Source organism: Garra rufa, chromosome 13, assembly GCF_049309525.1.
Source record: "Garra rufa chromosome 13, GarRuf1.0, whole genome shotgun sequence".
Lineage (NCBI taxonomy): Eukaryota > Metazoa > Chordata > Actinopteri > Cypriniformes > Cyprinidae > Garra > Garra rufa.
In genome coordinates this window covers 31,867,323-31,882,977 of record NC_133373.1, presented here as the reverse complement: position 1 = coordinate 31,882,977, position 15,655 = coordinate 31,867,323, and the positions used below count along the sequence as shown (strand labels likewise).

The 15,655-nt window shown below is 42.7% G+C and overlaps 1 protein-coding gene across 1 annotated transcript in view; it reads left to right on the top strand.

Moving 5' to 3' along the window:
* Positions 1–15,655, top strand: part of LOC141348479 (adhesion G protein-coupled receptor F4-like) — a 51,748-nt gene that overhangs the window by 33,819 nt on the left and 2,274 nt on the right. Inside the window, exons 5-9 of the mRNA XM_073852773.1 lie at positions 10,504–10,572; positions 12,971–13,057; positions 14,389–14,525; positions 14,630–14,824; positions 15,341–15,484. Of these exons, the coding sequence (XP_073708874.1) occupies positions 10,504–10,572; positions 12,971–13,057; positions 14,389–14,525; positions 14,630–14,824; positions 15,341–15,484 (632 nt within the window). The remainder of the gene's footprint in view (positions 1–10,503; positions 10,573–12,970; positions 13,058–14,388; positions 14,526–14,629; positions 14,825–15,340; positions 15,485–15,655) is intronic.

Genomic DNA, 15,655 nt, shown 5'->3' with positions numbered 1-15,655 from the left:
TCTCAAGGGGCTGTCCTTAATGAGGTAGAAATTGCAACGTTACAACTCAGTGTGGTCTTAACGAGGGTAACACGGCTCAGCTTTTATCAAATGTCTGTGATTGCTGGCTGGTCTATTTATTATAGGCTTGTTAACAAATATCCTGAAAACACAGAAAATGGAGAAAAAAAGGAATCGCAAGCCGAACTGGACTGAGGAGCAAGGTTTGTTGCTGGCCCAGTTGGTGAAGTAATTGCATCTCTAAGGAGATCCACCACAAACATGATTCCTGCACGATCCAATCTGTAGCGTCTCAATAATTCCCTGTCATCCAGTGTTTGCAGGACATCTCTCCTGCCTCCTCTGTTGGCCATTTTGTGCAGCTGCTTAGGGGAACTCCTAAGCCACTAAAAGTCCTCTTCCCTGCTCTTAGCAGATCTCGCCTTAGGAGCCCTTTTAAGCGCTAGGAATCTTGAGAAATAGCATTTATATTAACTGGGATTTTCGTGTCACTTTTAGGGGAAATTCTAAGAAAACGTCATGACTCTGAGAATTTTCTTAGAATTTGGCCGCTAGGAGCCACTTTTTGCACAAAAATTCTTTAGGGATACGGGCCCAGGTCTGTGGGCGGTTTGGGTCTGCCGGTATTTAAACACTATTACTGGGCTGCCAATGTTAGAGCTTTAATGTACAGTACTGGGAGAAAGTTGCACCTGGTAACATGACCTCTGACGTTCCCTTATGGGTGCAAATGGAAACAGGTCTGGCCGGTAGGACTTCATTAGTGGCCATGTTATTCTCCAAATTAGACAAAACAACAGCTATTAATAAGTAAAGTATTGTGTTGAAAAATTTCATATCAAGTAAGGAAAATCCTGTCCCTACCAGAGACCTCTGTGTATACTCCAATTTGTTACAAACATTCTTTTTCACCCTCATAGTCTGACAGAACCTATTTTGTATGGAAGGAGAAGGGTTTATGTTCCATTAAGGACCTTTATGTTGAGGGCAGGTTTGCATCATTTAATCAGCTGAGAGAGAAGTTTGATGTGCCCCATTCACATTTTTTTGTTATTTACAAATTAGGCATTATGTGAAGACCAAAATTTGTAATTTTGAATTCCTCCCTGAGAAACACACGTTTTTTGATATTTTCTTGAATCCTCCTCATTCCACGCATCTTATCTCAAAATTTGTTGGCTTATTTGAGAGTTGTGTCACTGGCCCTAGCGAGAGATTTAAATTGGCCTGGGAAGAAGAACCAGGAGCCGAGCTCTCTGATTAAACATGGAATAGGTGTTTGACTGCAGTACGGTCATGCTCAGTCAACAGTAGACATCAGTTGATACAATTCAAGGTCATTCATCGTTTACATTACACCAAGACCAAACTGCATAAAATTTTCTCCACTGTTTCACCATTCTGTGACAAGTGCAAGGTCACAGAGGATACAACTGCTCATGCTTTCTGGTTTTGCTCTCACTGTTTAGATTTTGAACAAGTATATTCAATTGGTACTCTAAGGCCTAAATCAGGCCTCTTCTACCTGACGCAGAACTTGCTATCTTCGGCTTTTCACAACATACCTCTAGTCTTCCCAAAACTTTACAACAGGCCCTCACCTTGGGTATGATCGTGGCCAAGAGACTTATATTGAAGAACTGGAAGTGTTCTTCATCTCCCTCTTTTCGAATTTGGATAATGGACATGATTTCTGTTATTCAAAATGGAGAGACTCAGATTTTTGAGGACTAACTCCACTGAAAAGTTTTCCGCTGTTTGGGGATCATTCCTAGGATACTTGGATACTACAAACTAGCTGATAAACCAATGTCTAAGGTTCCCTATGTGGGTTGAGTTGTGTATTACCTTCAGGCATTCCTAGTGATTGACTCTATTGCAGCTCTTTGTTCTAATTATCAAACTTGCATTTATTATTGTAAGCATTATCATTTATGCATGTAGGTATTGTACATTTTTTATCATTTTATTTATTTAAATTGTATTTTATTTTTTCTACTTCTGTATTTTCATTTATGTATTTGTTTGTTTATTTTTCTTTTTTTCCTTGTGAGTACATGTGAGGTCTGATACAATGTTGTTTGTTTGTTGTGTGTTGTATTTAGGAAAATCTTTAAAATAAAGCATATTAAAAAAATAACACCATCAACACCAACAACAAACACAACAACAACAACAGGTATGCACAGTAAAACAAAATCTGAAATACAGCACAACAGCTGTATGTGAAGATGCTGAAGATTACTATTAGTATTGAGAACTGTTACTTAAACCCATCCATTCAATGCAACTTCAACTTAAGTCCATCCATGGTATTGTCATAAATACAGAGTTGAGGTGAAGGTCTAAATGCTGCTGTCCGTTTGTTTAAATATATACATTAAACAAACACTGGAATACCAAGAAGAAAACACAACAAACAATTGGTCTGTTCTTTGTACCTCACTTAAAACATCTCAGATGATTTGACAGATGCTAGATCTTTTCCACCTGATAACTGATGTCTGACTAATTTAGTTCTTCAAAGAAGTTAGCAGATTTGATTACAATATCTGGATTAAATTGTCTTGAGATTACTGCATGTTAATTTGTTCATTGAAAAGGGCAGATATATTGATACTCGAAACCCTGAATCCATGGGTCTGTTCTGCGTACCTGACTAACATAATTCATTCATTGATTAATTTGATTCATTCAAACTCAAATTCATTAAGAAAAAAGAAAATGGATCTTTATGAATGGATCATTAAAGGTGCCATAGAATGCATTGAGAGAATATTTTAAATTGTTCTCTGATATCTACATAGAAGGTATATGGCATAGGAAAGGGCAAAATCTCCAGAAATAATTTTACAGGTCCATTTACAACCCTAGGATTTGTCCCTATAATGAAATGCTCTGTTTTTGCCTTATTTGGAAGCTTCATGAATATTAATGAGCTCTGCCCTGATTCGCTGTTTCACAAAGCTGCTCATCTAATAGTTCACACATGGATAAAAATATATATATTAATTACGTAGCTCTAGCCGATTTTAATATGCTGTTTGTTAAATCTGCCATTTTGAATCGCCAACAGTTTAGTCTGATTACTGTGATGCATGTGCTCCGTGTAAAGTTACAAAGTGCTTACCACACAAGTTGAGCTGCTCGTCAGTGATTCTCAAGATCTGTAAATCATTCGCCATCATCAGCGCAGTCATTTCTCCATCATTCACCATCATCAGCGCAGTCATCTCTCTGTTTATGTGGTAAGTGATATCTTTTGTACTGCAATGTAATAGGCTAGCGCTAGCATTAAGCTAACCTGTCCCTTCAATGGATTGCCTTGTTTAACTGATGTTACTGATGATTGGGCGATGCAAATGTTGGAGGCGTAACTATTAACGATCTCGGGAAAGTTTCGTAACAGTCCATGTTATGTTGGAATTGACCTATTTTTCGGTGGTCTTTTGCAAATACTTGATTTATATAAGAAGGAGGAAACGATGGTGTTTGAGACTCATGGTATGTCATGTCCATGTACTGAACTGTTATTATTTAACAATGCCAAGGTAAATTCAGTTACCCCTTCAGTCGAGTCACTTCGACGTTACATTGGGGATCTCGCTTGAGAGACCGATCATCTCTGAGCCTTATATTAAAAAAGGCCAATTGCAAATTGGCGAGTGGACGTCATCACTCAAACAGACTTTCGCTTTCAGAGCCTTCATGCTCAAGCCTTCTGCTTCTCCAAAAGAAGAAAACTTCACGTTCCTGCTGCTGCTCTTCTCTGCTGGTGTGCGGCGATCGAATAAGAGACAATCTACTGAAAGAGTGAATTTCTCGACGCCGCCAGTGGGGTCCTGCGGGCGGCCGTTTTCACGGCCACAAAAAGCCTTCCTGCTCTCCAGCGAGCAAGCCCCATTGAGTGCACAGTGGTGCCGCGGTTTCCTCCCTGGGCAGACCGGGACTAAAAGAGCAATTTCTCACGGCCGTGTAAAGACGTTCTTTTCAGAATGGCTTTCCGGCTGTGCGCTTCTGGGTGCGGCAGTTACCTCACCTCTCTGGACGGACATGAAAGCTGCTTCACATGTCTGGGCCCCGAACATGCTGAAGCAGCTTTCATGGATGGTTCATGCGCTCATTGCGAAAGCATGACCATGGGTATGTTGAGGACTCACCGCTCGCTCGCGGGCAGGCCCCCCTTCGCGCCCCACGGCCGGCGAAGTTTTCCCGCCGCGGTGGCGAGGCAAGAGGGGGAATTTCAAGTCACGGTGCCGAACGTTCCGCCGGCCCCAAAAGCCCTGCGGTCTTCCGCCCGCCAGCATAACCCCGTCGATATGCCGAAGCAGTACGCCTCCCCGCCATACGGGCTGGGCGTCTCCTTTGGCGCTCCACAGGAGGAAGAGATGTCGGCCGCTGCGTCAGAGGGAGAGTCAGGGACCAGGGACCAGGGACCAGGGACCAGGGACCCCCCCCCGGTGCCATTCTTCCCGGAGGTACACGAGGAGCTGATTAAGACCTGGCGGGCGCCTTTTTCATCTCGCCCGCTGCCCAGCTCCTCTCCCCTCGCCACCCTTGATGGCGGGGCGGCCAGGGGATATGTGTCGGTTCACCAGGTCGAGCGCGCTGTGCCGGTGCACCTTTGCCCGCGTGGCGCCGCCACCTGGCGGGACCGGCCGCATCTCCCCTCCAAGGTTTGCGAGCGCTCGTCCGCCCTTTCGGGCCGCGCTTTTCACGCTGCGGGCCAGGCCGATGCATGCGATGGCGACCCTGCAGGTATACCAGGCCAAGGGGTTAAAACAGCTGCACGAGGGTGGTCCCGACCAAGGCACGATGCAGGAACTCCGCGCTGCCACCGACCTCGCCCTTCGTGCGACGAAGGTCGCGGCGCGGGCCCTTGGTCAGGTGATGTCCACGGCTGTGGTCCAGGAGCGACACCTATGGCTCACTCTGGCCCAGATGGCAGACGCCGACAAAGCACGCTTTCTTGACACTCCCATCTCCCAGAGCGGCCTTTTCATGGGAGCTCTCCTGTCCCCTCTTCGGCAGACAGGAGTTCGCGTCATCAACCGTCTCTTCGACTGGTGCTTTACGAGCCCACTCGTGAGTTCCGTTGTGCGAATACAGGGACCTGGTGCTTCGGCACCCCCGCCATCTGGTCCTTCAGGCCAACCGAGGGGATTCGTTTCCTCGGTCGGGAGCCCGACTCGGTCCACAAGACAGCCCGCCTTACCACACTAGAGCGCGCAGTCAGTGCTGTAGTCCCTGAGCCAATCAGGCACAATACAGCGTTCCCTCTCAAAATCAGAGGCTCCTGGGGCACATGTCAGCTCTAGCCGCTTAAGAGCCGCTAAGCTTGTTCATGTGAAGACCGCTTCAGCACGATCGAGTCCCATGATGGGCATGGCATCTCGGCTCACTCCGGACTGGCGTTTTCCCGCAGTATGGCCGACAAGCCAGTCCGTGGCTTACCACGGGTTGGGTTGCCATGTACGATAGAGGCTTACTACCTCCCCATCTGCTCCCATGGAGTCCAACGTGGCAGATTTTGCTACTTGCCTTTCACTGGAAGCAGGAAAACTCAACCGTGCAGCCTGTCGGCTCTCACGACAGTCCACCCACCTGCAGAATGGCGACTCCACCCTGTGATGCAGCTAGTTTGGAGCATATCGGTAGGCCAGCCACATCCGCTCGTCTTCCGATTCTTCCCATTGCCAGCTGCCTCTTTCAGAGTAACACTGGCACACAGCTGACCTCCGGGGCCCAAGTACGCCCTTCCCCAGCAAGCCTCCTTGCACAGACACTGTGCGAGTCCAGGGAGGACGAGGAGTAAGTCTGTTGGTTGCGCTACAGGAATGGCCCACCCGGACTTAGGTCTTAGTAACCATTCCCTCGCGGCAGTCCCTCCCTGTAAGGGCACGGATTGACACCATAGACCTTTCCGGCCTCTCAGGCCGTGATAGAAACTATCTCTCGGTACCTAGCTCCCTTAACTAGGCTGGCTTACGCACTGAGATTAGGTCTATTTGCTGGCATTCCTCTCGCTGAGAGGACCCACAGAGATACACGATTGCAGTAATGCTTCCTTTCCTGCAGGAGAGTCGGAGCGCAGGCTGTCCCCTCGACTCTCCGAATAGATGGAGCAAAGTAGGTAAGCATCCACTGGTCGTGAGGCTCCACAGAGGTGCCCAGACAGCACCTCATACCCTCTTGGGACCCCCCCCCCCCCCGTCGCCCCCAGGGCCGCAAGGCGCTCCATTTTCAGCCACTGGCCTCAGTCGAGCTAGAATTCCTGTCATTTAGACAGCGCTCCTGATTGCCCTGGCTTCCATCAAGAGGGTAGGAGACCTACAAGCTTTCTCTGTCAGCGGAGTGTGTCTAGAAATTCGGGCCCGGCGCTCTCACGTTGCAACCTGAGACCCCGGCCCGGTTATTGTGCCCAAGGTTCCCACCACGCCTTTCCGCGATCAGGTGTTGAACCTGCAAGCTCTGCCCTGGAGGAGGCAGACCCAGTCTTGCGATGTTGTGTCTATAAATATGTGAAATCACTCGGCACTTCAGGCGCACCGAGCAGCTTATCTGCTTTGGGGTTCAGACAGAAAGGGAATGCTGTCCCCAAACTGAGGTTGGCTCATTGGGTGGTAGATGCCATCTCCCTGTTATACTCAGGGACAGCCTTGAGCCTTGGCTCATGGCACCTCTCTAGCAGATGTCTGAGAGCTGCAGGCTGGGCGACACCTATACCTTCGCTAGGTTCTACAACCTCTGCGTAGAGGCTGTCCTCCCGTGTCCTAACATAAGGACTTACAGGTGAATGGGAGACCGGCTGGTGTCGGTTTGCTGCGCCATTCCCATGTGGATCCGTGCGCTATTTCCGGGATGTAGCCCCTTGGTGAACCCTGGGTCCTCCATGCCCCGCAGTCAGGGCTAGGCGCGGAGTAGCCCTGCACTGTGATCCTGCCTGGGTCTCCTTCGCCCCGCAGGTTGTGGCTATACCTTTCGTTATTCCAGCGGAAGATTACGCTGTTTCCCTCGTGTATCCCTAAAAACCCTTACGGATATTGAATTTTTCTCATTTCCACATGTAAAGATGTCATGTGCTCCGCCCCCCCAACCCATGCTTCAGTACAACTGGCATCCCTGGAAGGTCCCCCTTATTGGGCCTCAGGGCGTTGGGAAGGTTACGTTACACTGCGCCTGCCGGCACGTATACTTGTCAGCATGTGAAGTTATGCGTAACGCGGTGCCAGGGTCGTGGCCTGTTCCATGGGTCTGTTCCCAATGTAACGTCGAAGTGACTCGACTGAAGGGGTAACGTCTAGGTTAGGAAGGTAACCCACGTTCCCCGAAGGAGGGAACGGAGACGTTACATTTCCCTGCCACGCCCCTGGCGTCGCGCTGACGCCGGCTTGACGGCTCTTCAGCGAAAACCTGTTTGAGTGATGCGCGCCGCCATCTTATATACCCGTATGTACCGGGGAGTGGCCGGCGTGCACGTCCACTCGCCAATTTGCAATTGGCCTTTTTTAATATAAGGCTCAGAGATTATTGGTCTCTCAAGCGAGATCCCCAATGTAACGTCTCCGTTCCCTCCTTCGGGGAACGTGGGTTACCTTCATAACCTAGGCATTTTCCATTCTATGGCACCTTTAAATCATCGGATCACCTGATTCATTCAAAAAGCAGGTTCTTCAGAAATTGTATTGCTAGGAGGCACACAGCAGTTCTGCTTTGGCTTTAATATGTAATATTTCTTTTGGTAAAAATTAGCAAAAAAACTGATAATATTGATTCTAAAATATAATGCATTAACTTATTTACTGAACTGTTAAATCAATATCACATTTGCACTTTAGGGACAAAAACAGCCTTCCTGCTAAAAAAAAAAAAGGAAAGGATGTGACATGAGGCCAAGTATGGTGACCCATACTCAGAATCTGTGCTCTGCATTCAACCCATCCAAGTGCACACACACAGTAGTGAACACACACCTGGAACAGTGGGTAGTCATATTGCTATTGCTGCGGCACCCGGGAAGCAGTTGGGGGTTCGGGGCCTTGCTCAAGGGACCTCAGTCGTGGTACTAAGGGTGGAGGGAGCGCTGTACATTTACTCCCCCCACCTACAATCCCTGCCAGACCTGAGACTCAACCCGCAACCTTTGGTTTACAAGTCCGACTCTCCATTATAACCACTCATAACCATTAGGCTACAGCTGCCCCAAACTGTACTCGTTTTTTGTGTTTGTCAACTGTATCATATTTCCCAATAGCTGGTATTTTAGGGTCATTTAACTGCATTCTATAGACTGCATCACACAGTAAGTTTTTGCCCTGTATCATCACCAGTTAACCATAAAGGTGTTAAAGGTTCCCCTGAAATCAAAATTAAAGTTTTTTGGCTTTTAGTGTGCTTCAATACTAAGACAAAATTTTCATCAATTTTCATCAAACATTCTGTCCAATCAAATGCTCTCTAGAGTCCATACAAATAGACGCTGAATCTGCATAGAGATTGTTCACTTGTTCACAGCGTTAGTGTTTTCTCTGTGATGAATGGCATGTAGTACGCAATGTAGGGGACAGAGAACGATTCAGACCATGTAAATGTGCTTTCCATTGGGGCAAATGAGTTATGGTTTCACGTTGAGTCATGTGAACCACGGCAGGGCGCACAGTCTACTCCGGACTTGGCTCTGGTCCAGAGACGCGATGCTCGGAGCAGATTATAAGCGCGATCGGCATGTATTATACTACACAGCCTCAGAATGATGATGATCACTATTTTGTTTTAGCAAGAGTTTCATATTGAATCTATGGGGTAATTTATTGGTCTGTGGCTGTCATAAGCTTACAAATGCTACGGCTTTACCAAGCTTAACGGCTCTGGCCCGAGCAGATATTAATGGAAAGCTATTGGCTATTCAAAAGAAGTGGGCGGGGCTTAGCTATATGTTTTTGTTTCAGTTAAAAGTACCTCATCACATAGAATAACGCTGCGTGTTTCAAGGCACTTTAGTGGACCTTTAAAGCTGCACAGACCGATTGGTTTTTGATAAAGTACCGCGAGAGCTATGGAGAGCAGACAGATCTGCATGCTTTTGAAATGTTCTTGCGGTACTTTGATGTCATGTATGTATATAACTTATGTATTTATTTATGTACACTACCGTTTAAAAGTTTGGGGTAAGTACATTTTTATTGTTTCTTTTTATATTTCTTTTTTTTTTTTTTAAGAATTTAATAATTTTATTCACCAAGGATGAATTAAGGTAATAATTAAAAATTAATTGAAAGCAAAGTCCCTTTAAGGCAAGTCATGTCACTCGGCGGCCATCTTTGAAATGCCTATCGGGCAGGCAATTGCAGCTCCTATCTGTTTGAAAGGGTAAACATCAAATTCTCCAAAACTGTTTACCAAGCTTACGATTAAATTTCATATTTTAAATCTCCAAAGAAATCCTACAAGAACTGACTTATAAATATGGTCCCTTGTGCTCCAATAGCGTTAAAAACCGCATATTTTTCCGGCTAAATGAGCCAGTGGGCATGCGCAGTACTGAGCGCATGTCTCAGAGCGGCAACTGTTTCTATAGCAACTGGGACTTATAACGGCAGTAGCAGTGACGCGCAGACTTTCCTAATCAATGATTGGCTCTTTCACTAAGAAGGCGGGGCTTTGCGGCCATAATGAGCGTTGCATTTTTCCCCATTCAAAACTACATGAGTGACATGTCTTAGGTATTCTATAGTCTTTGTTAAAAGTTATAATAAATAATTTACATTGTTATAAAAAAATATATTTTACTTTTTAAACTTGTTATTCATGAAAGAATCCTGAAAAAAAAAAAATCACAGGTTCCAAAAATATTTGGCAGCACAACTGTTGATATTATCCAACATTGATCATTCTAATAATAAATCAGCATATTAGAATGATTTCTGAAGGATCATGTGACACTTTATGGTGCGTTCACACCACCCCAAACATCAGCGTCAGTCTATGGTTGAGTCCGTCAGAGGTTCGTCAGAGGCTCTGCGGTGCGTTTTGTGCACTGGATCAGCAACTTTTCAAGCGTTACCTGCGTTTCAAGCGTCAATGCAGCAAACGCTAGCTGAACTTTTGACGGGCTTGACACAGTGCGTCAACCAATCAGAGCGTCTCACTGTAGCGACGTCACCACACGTATCTTGAATGAAGCGGTAGCACAAAAAAAAAAAACATTTTCAACAATGGAAGACAAAAGCTCATTGTAGCCGTCTGCAATTGCAGAGAATTGTATGATCCGTCCTGTATTTTTAATCAAATAAATGCAGCCTTGATGAGCATAAGAGACTTCTTTAAAGACTATTACAAGTCTTACTGACCCCAAACTTTTGAACAGTATTGTATATAAATTATGTTCATCTGATTTTTTAAATATCCTTTCCTAATTTACAAAAGGGTACAGTCAATTTTCCCGTCAATGTTAAAGATAATTTCAAATTCATCAAATTCGTCATTTTTCTTCTGTTCCAACAGTGCCATCAACAACAACACCATCAACACCAACATCAACAAGAACAAACACAACAACAAGAAGTACGACCAGTAAAACAAAATCTGAGATACAGCACAACTATATGTGAAAGTGCTGAAGTTTAGTCTATACAATGCACACTTAAGTCCATGATATTATCTAGGGGTGCAACGGTTCTCGGTAAAAAAAAAAATCGAACCATCCCGTTCGTCCTGTGTGCACCAGGACCGTGGTTCAACTTGAAACTGACTACGCATATGCAATATGTTTTAAATAATAACACGTAAAACAAACAATGTTCGGCTAATGCATGTTTCTGCTGATTGATACGCATTCTGGCTTCCCAATACGTTACGACAACAGCGATTAAATAAAAAACGTGGACAAACCATTCTTGTTCCATGCGAGTGCCCTATACTGGAATATGAGCAGTCATTTATTCCGTCGTCTCCCGGGTGCTGATAGCGCTGGTATGCAGGTGAGACCTGAACAGCACACATTGCTATCTGGATTGAAACTAAACTCATTTAAGCTTTGCCCGTTTCAACATTTAAGACTCATAAGACACAAACTCACTCTTGCAGTGAGAAGATCTGTGTGTGCTCTCTGCCGAAGCGCGTAAACCTGTAATCAGAACCGTGCGAACCCGCGCCTCTGAATGCGTGCAAATATTAAGCTCTTTTATTGTGTTTGAATGGACAAATTCACACAAAAAATTTGTCAAAATTCCCGTCTTGGCAAGTATCCTAGCAGATATAGCCGGATAAATTTCTTAACATTTACCAAACAGCAAGAAGGAAATCACTCACTGCTCTTGATTGAATAGCTTTTGTAACTTCAATAAACTTCATTTTATACTGCAATGCTTTTTTACATTTGATCATTTTATTTACCTATGTACCTAAAAAGTAATGTTAGACCTACCTAAAAATACGAAAAATCAGTTTATTTTATTTGTGTCTTTACTCTATTGTGTTTATTTGTGCTGTTGCTTGTATTTATATTAGGGATGCACGATATTTATCGGACAGATAAATTATCGACCGATATGGGTAAAAATGACGTAATTTTTATTGCTCCGATAAATAAATGAAACCCGATCCGATAAAGTACTCTTGCTGGTAAATCAATCAATCAGTCTGGTTTATCTGAGATTCATCTGCTTTCCGAGTGCAAGTGACTGCAGCTGTAAACTGCAGTGACTCGGCCTTTGTCGCGTTTAATACGTCATCATCTGTGTCGTCATCATCGCCTTCGCAGGTCTGGAAGTTTTTCACGGTGACAGAGGACAATGCTACTGCTATTTGCAACACGTTTAGCAAGGATTCCGAGAGGAGGTAAAAAGCCGTTAAGTTTTAACAATCTTATATCTCACTTCAGAGGTCGTCATCGCGGTGAATCCATTTTAGGGGCCGTTCACATGTCGCGCCTAAAAACGCGTGGAAAACGCTGAAACGCCGCCTTCTCTTTCTTTCCAAACCCAAAGTCTTTGCCAAACCGCTCTGTAGTTTGAGCTCCAGTGGCGTCTGCCGTTGCTAAGCAGCCATGACATGCGCTCTCCATAAAGACGCGGTAGTTTCAGCAAAGAATAAATAGCTTTTCAGCATTAAAATCGCTTGCAGTAGCTCTGTTATCAAATTTATTTAAAAATGTTTATTCCTGTACAGCTTTGATAAGCTGTTTCTCCACCTTGCCAGTGCTTTCAGTGTTATTAAGGGAAAGGATGAAGCTGATTGGTTGGTTCATGTCACATGACCTGCGTTGCGCTTGCAGCATTCTGAAGAGTTGAGACGTTTTTATCTCGATTCTGATGTTTTATTCCCCGCCTTGTACGATTTGGCTGCTGCACACATTCATAATATGATCAATAAGAATGGACTACATGTAAGCTTTACCACAGACATTTGGACATCTGACTTTACTCCATGATGCACTTTTCATTTTTTCCACGTTGACAAAATGTCAAAGCATTTTATTTTATTTAGAATTGTGGTGCCTTACACACACACACACACACACACACACACAAAAAAAAAAAACATTTTTGAAGAGTCAGGACTGTTTGCTATGATTGTTAGACCCAGATATATAATATAAATTTCATTAGTTTATCTTAGATTTTGTATTCTCCTGTGTGCACAAAATTATCATATAAAAATATGAATGTATTGGTTATCGGTATCGGCATCGGCCAAAAGAAGGACTTAATTATCGGCTATCGGTATCGGTTAGAATTTTTCATATCGTGCATCCCTAATTTATATAGATTATTCTTATTTCTTTGCTTTTAATTTTTTCCCCTAAACATAGCACATGTACTGAACCGTACCGAAACCGTGATACAAACTGAACAATAAGTAAGTTGAACCGTTGCACCACCCCTGGAATTATCACAGAGAAAGTTGAGGTAAGAATCAAAGTAAGAGTCAAAGTTAAAGTTCATTTCAAATTCATGCCAGTTTTCTTCAGTTCCAACAGTTCCATCATCAACAATGCCATCAACACCAACAACACCAACAACGACAACAACGACAACAACTACGACTACAACAACAGGTATGCCCTCTCCCAGTTAAACAAAATCAATACAGCAAACCCTTTGATATTAAAGAATTAGTTCACTTCCAGAATAAAAAATTCCCAATAATTTACTTACCACCATGACATCCCCAAGATGTTCATATCTTACTTTCTTCAGCTGAAAGGAAATTCATGTTTTTGAGGAAAACATTCCAAGATTTTTCTCCATATAGTGGACTTCAATGGAAGCCAATGGGTTGAAGGTCTAAATTGCAGTTTCAAATGGCTCTACACGATCCCATTCTTATCTACTTAAATGATTGTCATTTTCTTAAAAATAAAAATTTTAAATGTATATATATATATTTTTTTTATTAATTTTTTTTTTTTTTACCACAAATGCTCACCTTGCACTAGCTCTGTGTTCACAACTTTACAACTTTAGTCACTTTGTAAAAGAACAGATCGTTTCACTAGATAAGACCCTTATTCCTCGGATGGGATTATGTAGAGCCCTTTGAAGCTGCATTGAAACCTGCATCGCAGTTTGGACCTTAAACCCATTGATCCGCATTGAAGTCCAATATGAAGAAACATCCTGGAATATTTTCCTCAAAAAACTTAATTTCTTTTTGACTGAGGAAAGACAGACATGTACATCTTGGATGACATGGGGGTGAGTAAATTATCAGGAAATGTTTATTCTGGAAGTGAACTAATCCTTTAAATGTTTGATTTCATGGAGGAAAAAATATATTCATATATTTTTAATACTGATTTTTTTTTTAGATATTAGAATGCAAATGAAAATAGCTCAGTCGTTTGACTTAAGACTTGCAGACCCTAATAGCAACATTTACAAAGATTTATCTGGACTAATTCGATCAACAGTGAGTATTCTGCATTTTAAATTTAATTTAAATTTTTTTTAAGATTTGTGAATACGATAAATACAACTTTGAATACAGCTTGAAAATAATGTTGAAAGGACAAAACATACATGTTTTTGTTTTTAATTAATTTTCAATATAAATATATGTAATTTTTCTGTAACATCCATTTAACAGTCAATAGCAGTTTAAATATAGTATTCTTCAATATCAACCTTTTTGCAAAGCCATGTAGAAGAGAGACTTGATCCACATACACATTCATTTTTAATATTGTAACATTTTTAAGCATACAGGTATTTTGCATTTACAGATTGACGCAAGTTATACTGGTAAGCTAACTGGCTACATTACTGGCTCTACAAAAGTGTCTGGCTTCAGGTATGATTTACCATTTAAATGTTGACTTTTTTTTTCACACAAACTTCCCAATAAATAATGTCTTGACATTGGTGTGGACTGTGTTTTGCTACATAGACCTGGTAGTGTTTTAGCAGACTACACTATAAGTGCAACATCCAACAACCTTGATTTTGGAGCAGCAAACAAACAGCTTTCTGACTCTCTGAGTAAACAAGGAATAATTTTAGCTGAAGATGCCTTTGGTGAAAGTGGTAAGGCTAGTCAGTGCCTAATCTAAAAATTTCTTATTTTCATAATATTTGTTTAGGTGTTGTTTGTTGTTGGATAATATGAGCTGCATGGTTTTTATTTACAGAACAAACAGTCTTCATAGCAGATCAGTTATATCCTCTGCAAAAGGTGGACCTGAACTGTAAACAGCCAGACTTTGCAAATGGACAAATAAAATGGAAAGTGGATAATGAAGATCCTGCGCTAGACACCATGAGATACTTACTTTCAAACGGCAATAGAACTCTCACTGTGAAAAACGCTAGTGAAAGTGACAGTGGTGAGTGACATGAGATTTATTTTTTTGTCTTTGCCTATGGCAAAGTGCCTGAGTGATATTGGAGTCTGGTTTTAAAAGGTAGTCTGCTGTACAACTGATGCCATAGTTTAATTAATAGGACATTAATGTCATGAACATCCTCTCATTCGCAAACTATACTTATACTATTAATAGTTACATTAATGATACATTTGTTTTCCCCAACATGCAGCTCGATATTCATGCATCATGCAAAAGAACACAATACCCTACATTCAGTGGCAAAACATTGTTATTAAACAACGTCCCAGTATCATTGTGGGGGAAAAATCCCGTGTTTTTCCATGTGATGGCAGCAGTTTCCAACTGAAATGTTCCGTTGATGTTGGCTACAATCTTGAGTGGGTCCTGGGTGGAACAGTACAAATTGCAGGTTGTACATACAAATCGCTGGTACAATTTTAATCCTTCAATTAAGTTCTCCATGTTATTAATTTGTTTTTTTGTGTAAATGCATTTCTCTTTTTACACAAACAGGATCTGACAGTATCACATTAAACTATGCTACTCAAAAGGGAAATTGTACAGAGGAAACTTTTACATGTCGTCTTAAGGATCTGCCACAACTACAGAATTACACTTATAGCTATAGCAGCGTCACAGTTAGGCTAACCCTGGAAAGTAAGTCTTCAGGTTCTCTTTCTTTCCAGCATCAAAGTGCTTTTACTGTTTACTTTACTGTACATTATCTGGTGTTGACTGTTCTGGTTCTATTATTTAGTCATTTGACCCTACCTATTTCTTATCTTTCTGCATCCAATATGTATAAAGTGTAATGTGATGTTCTGTTCT